Genomic DNA, 13,232 nt, shown 5'->3' with positions numbered 1-13,232 from the left:
GTATTTAAAAAGATTTCGGGGCTCTTTATCAAAAATCCAAAGTATTTTGACATCAGCTTCATTTCAATGAATGAACAATTGAAGGTTCGAGAAAAAATATTCACCACATATATTACTCTGTAAACACCTGTCATGATATCATTTTCCACAGCGCTTGTAAAGCTGTCCTTTTTCAAATTCACAGCGGTGATATTCCATCTCTTTTTCTCAGTAACCTTAGATCAAAACATTACATTAATAAGTAAAGTATAGTAACATGATGGGCTCCGATGATGATTATGGAATATGTATCACTTACCTGATTGTCACCCAAAGCATCCAGCGGATTTAACACAATAAGCGTGGCCTTTGACTCTATTGCAAACAAATCCAGAAACATCTCTGCAACTCGAGTCTTTCCATAGCCAGTGCCCGCCAGTATAAATGTATCACGCCCCGCGACCAAAGCCACAACTGCTTCTACTTGTAGCTCTTTAGCTTTGCATTTATATCTTTTCAAATGATTGTCCTCAATTAGCTTCCTCAATTCTTCCTCGGTCAAGGCCAGGACCCAGTCTGGAAGAACAACCTTTGCATGAGTTTGCTTAGGAACTGCATCCGAAGGCAAATAAGCGAGGACTTCAGTAGGTCGTCGATTATTTTGTACATGTTTCGCGGGTGTCAGATTGTTTCTAGCTGAGCTACGAAGAGTATCTCTTCTTCCTTCAGGCTCGAAAGCAGGCGAATCGATGGTGACCATTGAAAAGCAACGTCGACACGCCGTGAGTTGATCGGTTGGGTAACTTGAGAACCGGGCTGAAAGCTTGATTTTTCGTATGCTTTTCAAAAGCTTGAGCCAGAACCAATCCCTCCCTTGAAACTTTTGCACCGTGTCTCACAGACAAACGAGTCTGTCTCTCTCTCTCGTAATCAAAACGACGCTCTCTCTCCCTCCCTCTTACTCCTTGATCGCCTCTCTCTTTTGACATGGTTCTCTCTCTTTTGCCATCGTCCAAAACCTTTTGGGCATCTTTCGGATTCAACCGCCTCCGCAGTGGTACAATCGACTTCAAAAATTGTTACAGATTTCAATCTGATGATTGAAGGAAAAGAATCATATTAACCAATGTGATCATGTTGATGAGACTATGTACAGGATGTGCGAGAATTTTTTGGTCTGTTCAGATTTTTCAACAAAGCAATGATGAAGGTAATAATGTAGGTCCAGTTTCAAATGTTTGAAAATCTGGATTTTGGGAATCTACTCAGGCTGAAACAACTCGATAAGTCGTAAGTCCCTCCTCCGCAGGCTCCGGAGGACGCCTGCGAGGAGGAGGGACTTAGTTAAGTTAGGTGAATCCGGCGTCCACTCCTCTGGAACAAGGTCACGTCATTCTTTTTTCGAGTCGATTTGAACAGGTATGTGTCGGAAGTTCTGTGGGGATCTGCTGGATGAAACATTTATCCTTACTACCCACTGCCTTATATCATTCACTCTGTCCGTACAACTTTGTATGGTCTGGCACGCAAGTAGAGGCACCACACCTTCCGGCTTGATTGGATTACGCCCAAAAAGCCATGGGTCCGAGTGCTGGATGCCTGTTCAATCCACCTGGACAGCCTCAGTACAGCGCAAAATCTTGGACCCTATGATGGCCAAAGCCCACACGACTCTGGAGTCTGGACGAGATAAATAGCTTGACCCTCCCCCCCAATCTTTCTCACCGTCCTTATCGATTCCCATCTATCTATTCAACACCACACTTCTTTCTTTTTACGAAATCACAATCATGCATCTTGCAACTAACCTTGTTATCACTGCTCTTACGGCTTTCCCTGCTGTCATGGCCACCGTGCACACCGAATGCTTCAACTACTTCTTGAAAAAGGATGGATGTGTTTGGTCTGCTGCCGATGACCGCAACCGGTGCAATGCCACCAATGGTAAACCTCCTTTCAAGGGGGTTGGACAAGTAAATTGATCTACCTTCTGTCACGTTCATTCTTGATGACTTACCATCTCATGAACCCTTGCAGTTTGAATATAACCCCAAAAAGGCCAAGCGCTCATCGATAACCCTTGATCGTCGATACACCTCCGAAAACACCAACACCGTAAGTCATCTCAAGACCTTGACTGTCCTTCTCTTAAACAATGGCTATAATTATTGCATCGTCTTTCCGTAGTCATTCCAAATCTCAGACGGACCAGGTGTAAGTCCCACATTCACGTCTCTTCACCGCCCTTGTCCAGCGTGATATGTATCGGAGTGTTGGCGCTTGGGCTCCATCAGATCTGTGGAATGTACAACAGTACCACACAACCCGGAGCCTGTCTATGGGTTGGATCAGAACAGCTTTACGGAAACGACAGCTCTACAGCTGGATGGTTGAACGGGTTAGTGTTGAATTCAGCTTTTCTTTTCAGACAATTTTGCTGATTCTTCTTGTCATTCTCAGTGCCAAGACCTCCAACTGCGGTAAACAACTCTATGTTCAACGTAAAGGTCGACCCGACAAGCCTTTCTACGTGCCCGTCGTTGATGGTCAGTTATCCTTTATGCAAATGTCTGGTGAAAATATCCCTAATCTGTCTTTTGCTTCAGGTTGCCGTTTCTACACCACCAACGTCACTGTGGGATGCTTCCAGATTGGCCTCACAAAAAAAGCAGGTGTCCTTGTTATTTTGCTTGTTTCGACTTCTTCTAATCCTGTCTTTCTTCCCTGCAGACTTTCCACGACCTCGAGCCTACCGCAGAGGAAATTGAACGCGGTTATCTCGGTGATCTCATCTGGGATTTGTAAGTCAAGTTCATCGGATCTTTACATTGATCAATTCTGACACATATTCCTTCAACAGCAACAACGAGCACGGAGTCAAGAGCTCGAACTCCCCTGTTTAAAGTGATTACATCAACTCCAATCCTTGTTCTCGAAATGGGTTTCTCTTGATCATCAGATCCCTTTTCACTTTTCACTTCCCTATACCTGTCGCAGTATTTAAACGTATATGATATATCATAATGCTAAGGTGCTCGATTCTCTGAGAATATATGACAATGACATTGGACAGAAACCCTCCTGACCCGTTCTCAATTAATGAGTAGCCGCTGCATTGTGCAACCAGCTTAGTCACTCACATGAGAGCTCACAAGGTAAGTTTGGAAAATTGTGGCTCAAATCAGATGTATCATTTTCCCTGGTTCCGCTTTTATCTTGAGCTGAATTTCCATATAGATGAGTGGGCTTGCGTTATGAGTACACGCACATAATGATTCATTTTCAGTATGCTGATTGCAATGCAAAAGGAGGAAAATCGTTGAAAAATGTAACTATAGGAGATACAATGTTTGTCTTGGGTTTTTGACAGACCACGGAATAGATGGGATTTACGTGAGACAATTCTTTGAAGTGAACCCATACTATTATCAACTTTTTTGGATTTGTGAGATAGAAAGGAAAACAGATCATATTTTTTTCGCAACTACATATTTCATATCTAGGTTGACATAAAGAGGAAGGATTTATTCAAAACATCTCTGAACGTCTCGAATACCAAGCCTTTCCACGATGAGATGCAAGTCGACTCATCATACTGACTCGAGTTCCAAGGAAAGCAGAACCTCGAGTCAAAAGACATGCATCAATCATCACGCTATCAAATCCATCATATGACTCATGCGACACAAATTGATCAAGTTGGAATCTATGCCAATTAGGTTGAGAGTCAAAGAGTGCCAATGAATGAGAATTGATATCGTCGGTAGTTAATATGACCGGAATATCAGGCTTTCCCAGTGATTTTCGAACTGCGTTGACCCTTGAGATTACATATGAATCAGTGAATCGGCAGCTAGTCCATTCTGCTTTACGCTTCATTAACTGCATTCCATCATCAATGAGCAAAGGTTCGTCAGAAGCAAGATCCAGACGTTTACGATGCTGAGGATTGTGATCTTTTGGGGCGAGTTCTTTCCAATTCTTGGGCGCAGGTTGACATTTGGATGCGATATCATTTCGACGAAGATGAACAGTGATGAATTCAGCTTTTCCGTTCATGACTTCTATGACACTTGTGCCAAGTGTTTGAGCGATCATGTCGTCCACTGTGGCTTCTAGCCAGGTCGTGAAACTAAAAATATACGATCTTGGTCAGGATCATGTTGAAATTGACAAAAATAGAAATGAACATACCGTAAAGACTTGATCAATGCTTGAGCGTCTTTGAAGCTGTGAGGACTGTCCAACCAATAGCTTTCGGTGATACAACCCACGTCCTTGGTGACTGAGCCTTGCGAAAAAGTACTTTGATTGGTGTTAAGATATTGAACCGCAGCAGTCATCGATCTCCAAGACCCTTTCTTGCGATCTCCAGGCGCATATTCTGGGTGAATGTCCAACATCAATCCACGTCCAAAGCGCTCAGAAATCGATCGACCACCGTCTTCCTTCGGGCCACCCATCCTTGATGCAACCCAGCACTTCAATGGATTACTAGCAAGCTTCCAATCTTTCTTAGCCCATTCATATGCGCCGGTGTCAGTCTCCGGGACGTCCTTACGAATCGCATTCCATTCGATCATTTCAATTCCTGTTTCCGTTGACATTCTAGGTAAATCATAGTACCGAGAGTATGATTGTCCTTTGATTGGACCAGGTTGATGTTCATTTGGGATGATAGGCGGAAGAATGACTGTTCGTGAAGAGATTCGTCCCAGATTGATCAAATTGTACTACAATGACCAGCAAAAGTAAGTTAGAAGTAGTTTGTGTTTTGGAAAAAGTGAAGGATACGCACTGTTCCAGTCATTTGATTGTTGATACCTCCCAAAGGAATTGCTGTAACGTATCGAGATTGGTGCGCTGGTTGAAGCTCGTCAAGGAAGTTGCCAAAAAGATTAGGGTTAGGTAAAACAGGCTTGAGGCTGAGTGGTTCATTTCCCGACGGCTTTTCGTCGCCCTTGTCGGAGGTGAGGGTCATGTTCGAAAGTGCAGAGGGCTCGCTTTGATCCACAGTTTCCGTAGTAGTATCGTTCGCGACATATGAAGTAGGTTTAACATGGTCGCCCAAAGCCACAGACGAAGCGTGGTGAGAAATATTGGAGGATGCAGCTATAGGAGTTTCTAGGTCTGCGGTGAAAATGGTTGTATCGAAGTACTGATACACCAACCAGCCAGCACACGAAGCTGTGAAAAAGAGCGGGACTGCTTGCATAATTCTAACGCATTTGGCTCCGCTTCGCTTTTTTCTATAGGTTGCAAGTGGTGGATTTCTAACACGTACATCCTGTTCGTCTTCATAGTGGGTGGGAAGAGATTGGTACTGGGTTGATGAGTTCATGATAGTGAGGTAGTTGGTTTTTATTGGCGAAAATATGGACGACACGAAGGGTGATTCACTGAAACTTAGGAATGGGATTGTGGACTTATGAGTAGGAGATTAAGATATGTTCAATCGCGATCACGATTTTATAGCTGAGACTTGATTCCGCCAGTCGAATATATGAGTGAAGCAATGAGGTCACAACAGCTAAACGAAACGAGCTCAAGGGAGCCTTTTGATTGTCATCAAGTCAAAGCTGATTGAAGATTCTGTCAGCTGAAAGCCACTCGAGAGATACCCATCAGTCCACTTCGAGGATGTTCGTCTGAAGATCTGACCGGTTCGGCATCTAATTAGGATGCAGTTCAGGCAATTCGAAAGTCCAAGTGAATGAACCAATTTCACACACTCGACTCGAGAGTAAACACAGCTCGGCTCCACATGCCTCAAAGTCTGGACCTTCCTGATGAACTGAACTGCCACCGAAGAATACCTGAATCCAAGACTCAAACCATGGTTGGCCTTTGAGTTATCAGAGGCTTAAGCTCAAAGCCCCGTAGACACGGCGTGATCAGATGGCTACATGGTCCATCTATCTGAGCCTGTCAATCCCGAACCTCAGCCAGTTTAAAGGCGTGAAGAACTGGTCTAGATTACTGTCGGCAAGAGTGAAGAATTTTGCTTCGCCTCCAGCTCTTCATTGCTCGAACTTAATACAAGTTCCAATCGCGCAGGGCTTTTTAACGAGCTTGCGAGGATCAAGTGTCTGACTGTGGGATCTGGTTATTCGTTCATTCTTGACGGCGCAGTGATAACATGCCGGTGAAGAAGATGCGGTGCTGACGTCGAAATGGTCCAGACCCTTCTGATCGGTCGCGACCCACGATCAGGCATTGACAGCAGAAACGTAAAGGCTCTCAGACCGTTCATGTCGGAGGGCGGTTGAGAATCGAGATTCGAAAATGCCACACTGACAGTGGACACCACTCATGCATCATGCTTCTTCATTCGCTGGATTTTCTCCCGAAGATGGCATTTCATCAAAGCCGTCACTGTGAACATGACCCGGACATGTCAATCACACCGTGTGACAGACAGCGTGACATGCGCCAGCTTGATTAGTCGCTGTCTCGTTGTTATCATCATACGGCTGCCTGTTGGATAACTTGTTGCTTAAAGGTCAAGTCTCCGATCAACCAACAAAACCTCTTCACAAAGAAACTCACAATGGCAAGTTTGGAAGTCTCTTTGGAATTTGCAAGTCTTCGCCTTCCTGGACATTGTCCACTCGGGGTCTGGGTCATACCATCACCAACCAATATTTATCGTTAGTAAGAAAACACTTAGCTTGTTTCAAATCTCATAATCCAAGAGATACTCAATTAGTTTCACTCTCAACAGAATGGCAAGGCGTACTATTCATACACCGTGGTTATTATGCTGGAGCGATTTATCGATTCGTTCTAGAAATTCCTACATCTTATCCTTCAAGTCCACCTGTAGTCCGTTTCACAACTGAATGTTTCCATCCATTGGTCGACCCACAAACCGGTCGATTCGATATTCGATCCAAATTTCCTGCATGGCGCGCTAGAACCGATTTTTTATGTCACGTTCTACATTTTATTAAATCCACATTTAAGCGAGCAGGACTTGAGCGTATTAAAGACGAAGATAGTGTTCAAAACAAAGAAGCCTTTCGGTCAGTTTATTCTACACAATCAGTTGCGTCAGCTTCAATCAATTGTTGCTCTTTTGATATTGATTTGTTTGCTTCAACTTTCGATACCAGTTTGTACCGTGATCAAACCCATATCTTTGCAACACTCGCGGCTCAATCAGCTATACTTTCCGCATCACCTTCGACATTACAAGCAGAGTCAAATTCCAATGAAGTGATTCAATTCAAAGAGCTGGACGATCAACAATGGCAATCGATCAGATCAAGAATGCTAGGTACTGCAGCCGAAGCTGGTACTTCTTCGACCACAGCTGATGCAACAAACAAGAAATCACAATAGATTCTAGCTATATTTGGAAGGCTTCAAGGCAGGTTTCAACAGCTAAATAGAATTCCTTAGCTACATACATACAATTTCCTTTTCTCATCACTGGTGATGTATTCCTAGCTTCTTCGGTTTCTCAATATGTATTTAAACTCGTAATCAAAAAACTTCACGCGCAGAAAATATCTCGCCACACATGCTGTGTTCGAAGTGCTTGCACAGTGGTCTTAAATCTCGCGGTCAAGAGGGTAAGTGAACACATTCCATGGTTGGGAAGGAGCTGTCAAGATTATTCAAGGACACCTACAACCTCTTTTCAGGTGGTTGACTTGGTCTGACTGGTGATGAAGTTCATAAAGTTTCTAAGCGTATTGAGAGGGAGAGAAGTATAAATGAACCCTGGCTGGTGCTTAAGTGTACTTCAGGGTGATGATGTCAAAAAAGGACTACGAGCATATCTGCCTGTCAAAGGCCTTGAATCCTTGGGGGCTTGGAGGCTGGAATGGTGACTCAAGCTCTCACGATTTCAGCAATGCGACTTTTTATCATTGCATCTTCAGATTCGCTTTACCATGCAGTATGATTATTTCTCAGTTTTCAATGACTTCAGAGCTTGGAGTGATGTCAGGTGTATACAAGGTCCTCAGTCTCACTCAAGTGATTTGAGGCTATGTGCAGTCAATCACACAAAGCTTGGGAAGACTTCCACGCCAAATTGGTCAAGTTTTGCTGGCAAAAGTCTCCAAGCTGTCTGAAACCCATCGTATTTGACCCGCGAGCTAAGCGGAAGTGCAAAAATCCTTTGGTCATGACGCGGATCTCAAATTAACTTGTCAAGTTTTGCTCGTCAATTGGCTGAGACGCATGCGTACGTCTCAAGCGAAGTGGGTTCCGTTCATGTCGACGCACTGCACATGCGGGTTTTGAGGACATCCTTGTAGTGCGTCAACATGTCGATTGCAAATTAGAAACTTGAAGCGAGACGACGTCACTAGACACGCGGGTCAATGTAAAAGCTTCCAGTGTGAAATTTCATCTTTTGACCTCTCAATGCACATAAAAGGGTACGCAATGACTCAAATTTAAGCTATGGTTCTGCAGGAAAAACATGAAAGAGAAAATCGCCATATAGGTCGACTTTAAAGGTACTGAAGAGATACATGTAAAGAGACAGTGCTTATAAAGTCAATTCACAAGTATGTAAAGAACAAATCAGTTGAACAAGTGAATAGATCACCATATGTACTTTGGAAAAAAAGGAACAAGCAATTATTAAGATGAAGACATGTGTGATGTCTTTTCAAGCATAAAAGCAAGATGAGAGGAGAGATGTTTAAACCGTTTTTTTGCCAAGTGAAATTATTCTAGGATGGAAAGTGAAACCCTCTTTTTAAGCCTCAGGTGAGGATGCTTCAGTTGCTCCGTTAACTTCTTTATCATCAGATCCGTTGTTTTCGGCCTTAGCTTTGGCTTCTAATTTGGCTTTCAATTTCGCTTCCGCTGCTGCTATCTTGGCTTCTACATCTGCTATCCTCTCCTTGGTGACCCGTTCCTGTAAAATTTAATCATGAGTATTGGATGTAAAAAAAAATCAAAATTGAGAAATCTATACCTGGTTGTCCGTGAACCATTTTTTCTTTTCCGAAAGTGAGGTGATCGTCGCCGCAACATCATCTCGAGTCATTGGGACCGATATAGCTAACGCATGAAGCGCATTCAGAGTCGACAAAGGTAATTGAAGGGCTTGTGTTGCAGGTGCAGCAGTCGATTCAGGTGGACTCTTTTTATTCTTTTTGCCTTTTTTATTACCACCTCCCATAAAGAACTCTTCTTCTTGTTCTGATCCTTTCTTCTTCACTGCCACCATTCCTTGAAATGCATCAGCCTCTTCAACTTTTCTAACATCACCTAATTTAGGGAGTGCAACGCTAGATGTCTTGCCGAAGACGGGTGCTTCAATAGGTTGATCACTGTTGCCTGCGTTACCGATTAACTTATCGAAATAGAGGATCAACGTTCGACAGTCTTCTATTTCACGTTCGTATGCTGGAGCAGATGCTTCTTCCCGCATTTCGTTGTGAATGTCTTTTAATTCAGATGCTTCGAGGGCTTCACGTTCAGTCTTTTGTCTTTCGATCCTACGTTGTCTGTCTTCTTGCATCTTAGCATCTATTATGAAATGAAACCGAATCCCATCAAATCTTAGTTTGCATCTTTCAGACTCAAGAGTTTCAGTTGAGATGACCTACAGTATTTATCATTAGCTTCTTTGTAGCGAGTTGCAGACTCTCGCTTTTTGGTAAACAACTCAGTTAAAGTATCTTGAAGTTGGTTACGTTCTTCAAATAACTTATCTCGACCCTTGTTCGCCTCATTAAGCTTAGCATTGATCTGATCTAATTCCTCCTTGATAGCAGCCCAACGATCATTCACATTTTTATTTTCAGGATCATCTAATAATTTCCTTAAATTTTCTACTTTTGCCTTTTCAGCTTCGATAGCCTCTTGTTGTGGACCAAAGGCATCTACCAATTTACGTTGTTTTTTCAAGTTTTGAATTTCTGCTAGCGCTTTCTTTTCGTCAACAATTCTCATCGTACCACTTTCGATTTGGGAATCTAATTGTCGAATCTTGGCTTCTACTTCTGCACTTGACTTGTAAGGCAACTTTCCTCGACTGGTATTCAGTTCCTTGATCTAAATTGATCATCAAAGGAATCATATCAATACAATCAAAATCAGTTTCATAAAGCACAAAAAATTGCTGTTGAAGAGGACCCAAGACTGACTTTTCGTTGTACACTTTCATTACCAGCTTTAATTTGATCCAAAAGTTTACCTCTGGAAGATTTGCCTTTAGATTGTTCTTCTCTTAAACTATCCATTTCATTCCTTAACTTCTTACGACGTTCTTGTAATGGATTTCCACCAGCACCACCTTTAGGATCACCAATCTGTGCACGTATAGCTGTCTGTGACCCAGAAAATTGAGTATCAGAAACAAGAAATTGATGAGTTCGGAAAGTGGGATGGAGATGATAGACTTACCACTTTGGCTTGAAGAGTGTCAATTTCAACCTTCAAACTAGTTTGTTCACGTTCATAAGCAGCTTTATCAGGTCTACCACCACTACCACTAGCACCATTCACAGGTGTAACCGCATTCGGATTCATCTTAGTCACATCTTTAACTCGAGTTGGAATCGATGCACTCTTGGGATCGGTAGGTAAACTCTTTTGAGAGGTCTTTGGTGGCATTTTTTGGGGGTTGGTTTATCGAGGGGTGATCGATGAGAATCAGTGAGAATGATTGGTTGGTAAAGTAGTTGGTGTTTAGGAGCTGAAGATGAACAGAGTGTTGTTGAAAAAGTGTGGTATGGTTTCCCCACTGACCAGTCTGACCCGATACGTTTTCAATTCAATTCAATCACACTGGGTTGGGTCGATCCGCTGCGCAGGACTGCGCGAACTGGTCCGGGCCCAGTCTAGACTCTACATGCATACTCGGTGGGAGACGGGTCGGATCTCGGAGACAGACTGCAGATCTTCGGATCGGATATCTTGCCATTCTTAAGCTTCATGAGAACGTCATGAAGGAAGACTTTCCTACAGACTGAAAATTGAATGGCATCTGGGCTAAAGCAAGTTGCTATGTATCAGATGGCTTCAAATTTAAATGCCAAAATGGTCTTTTGCATTTTAATTTGCCTTCAATCATGACATTCCTATGCTCAATCCTGGTGGGAAGCATTAGTTTCAAAGCATTGCAGACTTTTTGTAACTTGATTGTCCAACGGACGCCCTGCAGTTGAGCAAATGGCTGTCATAAAGATTTCAGGAGCTCACAAAGGTGTAATACATCTGATGTTCCTGTGCTTTGAAGAGAAAGTTTTGACGGATCACCCATATCAGCATATCCTACATGTTCCCTCAATCTTCCCCTTCACTGATGGAAACATGAAAGTTGTGTGTGATGAGGTGTGATGCATACACGATTCCTTTTCAAATTTCACTGACACTCCAATGACAGCAATTCTGCTCCGTGTATGTATACAATCTTGGAACATGATAGCGAATTCAGCTGGTTTCGATACCAGATGAATCCTTGATCAGTTTGGGTGTCAAGGAATTGACAGCTCACGTGACATTTGAGTCTGCTTACAACCTGACTTCAATTCTTTGCTTCATTGGCCGATTTTCTTTCACTGCGCGCACATTGAAGTGAGCTAAAACAAGTCTTGAAAGCAAATCAAACTTAAAATGTCGATATGAGCTCAGGATGCTTGATTGGATAGTATGTAGTGTAGTTTTGAGAAGAACTGGTGAGGTGTGTTATACAGTTGGTAAAATGAAGTATGATTGGATGTGGTTGTTGTATTGAAGTTTTCTAATTTCCTACTTCCTTCTCGTCACGGTCACCCATCCCTCGCTTGGGTTTCTATAACTTCAATCAATCAAACATCCATCATACTTAATGATCAATTGGTCAACCTAAATCGATCGATTCTGAACTATCAGTCACCTTTACGACCTTCAGATTAAAACACCTATCGATTTTCCATCTCGGCTAACCGAGATTTGGCTGTCGTCTCTGATTCTAGCGTTCGTTCCTTGTTGACCTGCAACGCTCGACTCTTTTGACCACACTCATCGCAAGTTTATTCTCACTGACCTTCTGTTCAGTTTGCACAGAACCCCTTCCTCGCAATTAAAAAGGGCACATCGAAAATCTTACCCGCACCCATATGGCGTCGGGTTGGAAGCACTATGACCGCTCTCGTCCTCGAGATCGATCTCCTTCCAGAGAAAAACGTCTGCCACACACCAGTCTGACCCATCGCTCTCCTCCACGAAGAGGTCCAAATCGCTCAATTTCACCCGCCAAAAATTCTCGCGATTCCAAGTATGTTGAAGCCAAGAGAAGTGATCGTGAACGTAGATATGATCATGAAGATTATAGTGCTCGTGATAGGAATCATGAAAGAGTTTCACATCGAGATTGGAGTCGAACTTCTGAAAGAAATTCAGATCGTGGTGATCAACGTCGAGAAAGAACTCGAGATAGAAGGCAAGAATGGGAAAGGCCTGTAGATCGTGATCGACATCGTGAAGAGGATCGGATGGATGGATGGGCTTACTCGCGAGATGAAGAACAGTTTGAAGAGGTTGGTTCTCAGCAACCTGAGTACTATGATTTAGACCAGGAAGAACATGAACGAGATCAACGTGAATCACGCCGTCTAGATTATTCTGAGCGGGATAACCGTAGAGGTAATGGTAGATTGAAACCAATGAATGGCAGCAAATCTCATCAGTCTACTTCCCGAACCGAATCTTCACGACAAAGCAAAGGAAACTATCTCAGACCTATGCATTCGAATGATCAAAGGTCAAATATTCGTCAGAAATATGAACATTTCAGGCCTTCCACCTACGAAAACAAGAGAACTCATACTAGCCATCGCAATGGTAGATCACGTAGCCGCTCTCCACCACGAAGACAACCAGTGTCCCATGATTTGGATACACAGGATCTTGAGGGTGTTAGGAGAAAAAAGAGGAAGTTGGATTCGTCCAAGTGAGTTAAGCATTGCTTTTTCACTTGCTCATCTTCAAAGGGAAATAAGACCTCTACTGTACACTGCAGACCAGTACATGTCATCCGTATTAGCAAGATCTCATTATCTGTTCAAGAAGAAGAGGTGCTGTACAATCTGCACTCTCTTCTTGTGCGACATTTGCATTCATATTATTGCTCGGCATGAGGTTTCCATTTAGAGCCTTGCTCTGCGTCTGCGGTCTGATATTGCACTCATTCAGTCACCTATTGACCCTGATCTTTTGACCCCACCGACAGGGAACAATACAGCTCTCGGACAAGGTCAACTAATCATGTACGGGAAACCAGTCGTAGCCGTTCGCGG

General features: G+C 43.1%; 4 protein-coding genes across 4 annotated transcripts; 2 read left to right on the top strand and 2 right to left on the bottom strand.

Moving 5' to 3' along the window:
• Positions 1–1,769: 1,769 nt before the first annotated feature.
• MELLADRAFT_124586 (uncharacterized protein) lies at positions 1,770–2,882 on the top strand (the record flags this gene model as incomplete). Its single annotated transcript, XM_007410629.1, has 8 exons — positions 1,770–1,952; positions 2,017–2,094; positions 2,167–2,193; positions 2,274–2,377; positions 2,440–2,525; positions 2,586–2,647; positions 2,710–2,780; positions 2,840–2,882. 8 exons carry the CDS (start codon positions 1,770–1,772, stop codon positions 2,880–2,882), a joined length of 654 nt encoding a protein of 217 aa, XP_007410691.1.
• Positions 2,883–3,147: 265 nt separating this feature from the next.
• MELLADRAFT_116670 (uncharacterized protein) lies at positions 3,148–5,487 on the bottom strand (the record flags this gene model as incomplete). The annotated part of the gene is made up of 3 exons (XM_007410625.1): positions 3,148–4,111; positions 4,174–4,712; positions 4,778–5,487. The coding sequence occupies 3 exons, from the start codon at positions 5,318–5,320 to the stop codon at positions 3,508–3,510; spliced, it is 1,686 nt and encodes a 561-aa protein (XP_007410687.1).
• A 1,042-nt stretch (positions 5,488–6,529) lies between these two features.
• MELLADRAFT_36398 (uncharacterized protein) lies at positions 6,530–7,323 on the top strand (the record flags this gene model as incomplete). Its single annotated transcript, XM_007410630.1, has 3 exons — positions 6,530–6,629; positions 6,704–7,004; positions 7,095–7,323. 3 exons carry the CDS (start codon positions 6,530–6,532, stop codon positions 7,321–7,323), a joined length of 630 nt encoding a protein of 209 aa, XP_007410692.1.
• Positions 7,324–8,374: 1,051 nt separating this feature from the next.
• Positions 8,375–10,661, bottom strand: MELLADRAFT_43674 (uncharacterized protein; the record flags this gene model as incomplete). Its single annotated transcript, XM_007410624.1, has 5 exons — positions 8,375–8,860; positions 8,921–9,477; positions 9,558–10,005; positions 10,098–10,280; positions 10,357–10,661. 5 exons carry the CDS (start codon positions 10,564–10,566, stop codon positions 8,699–8,701), a joined length of 1,560 nt encoding a protein of 519 aa, XP_007410686.1.
• Between the last annotated feature and the right edge of the window lie 2,571 nt (positions 10,662–13,232).

This window comes from Melampsora larici-populina (assembly GCF_000204055.1).
Source record: "Melampsora larici-populina 98AG31 unplaced genomic scaffold MELLAscaffold_21, whole genome shotgun sequence".
In the NCBI taxonomy this organism is placed as follows: Eukaryota; Fungi; Basidiomycota; class Pucciniomycetes; order Pucciniales; family Melampsoraceae; genus Melampsora; species Melampsora laricis-populina.
This window is presented reverse-complemented; position numbering and strand designations above follow the sequence as displayed.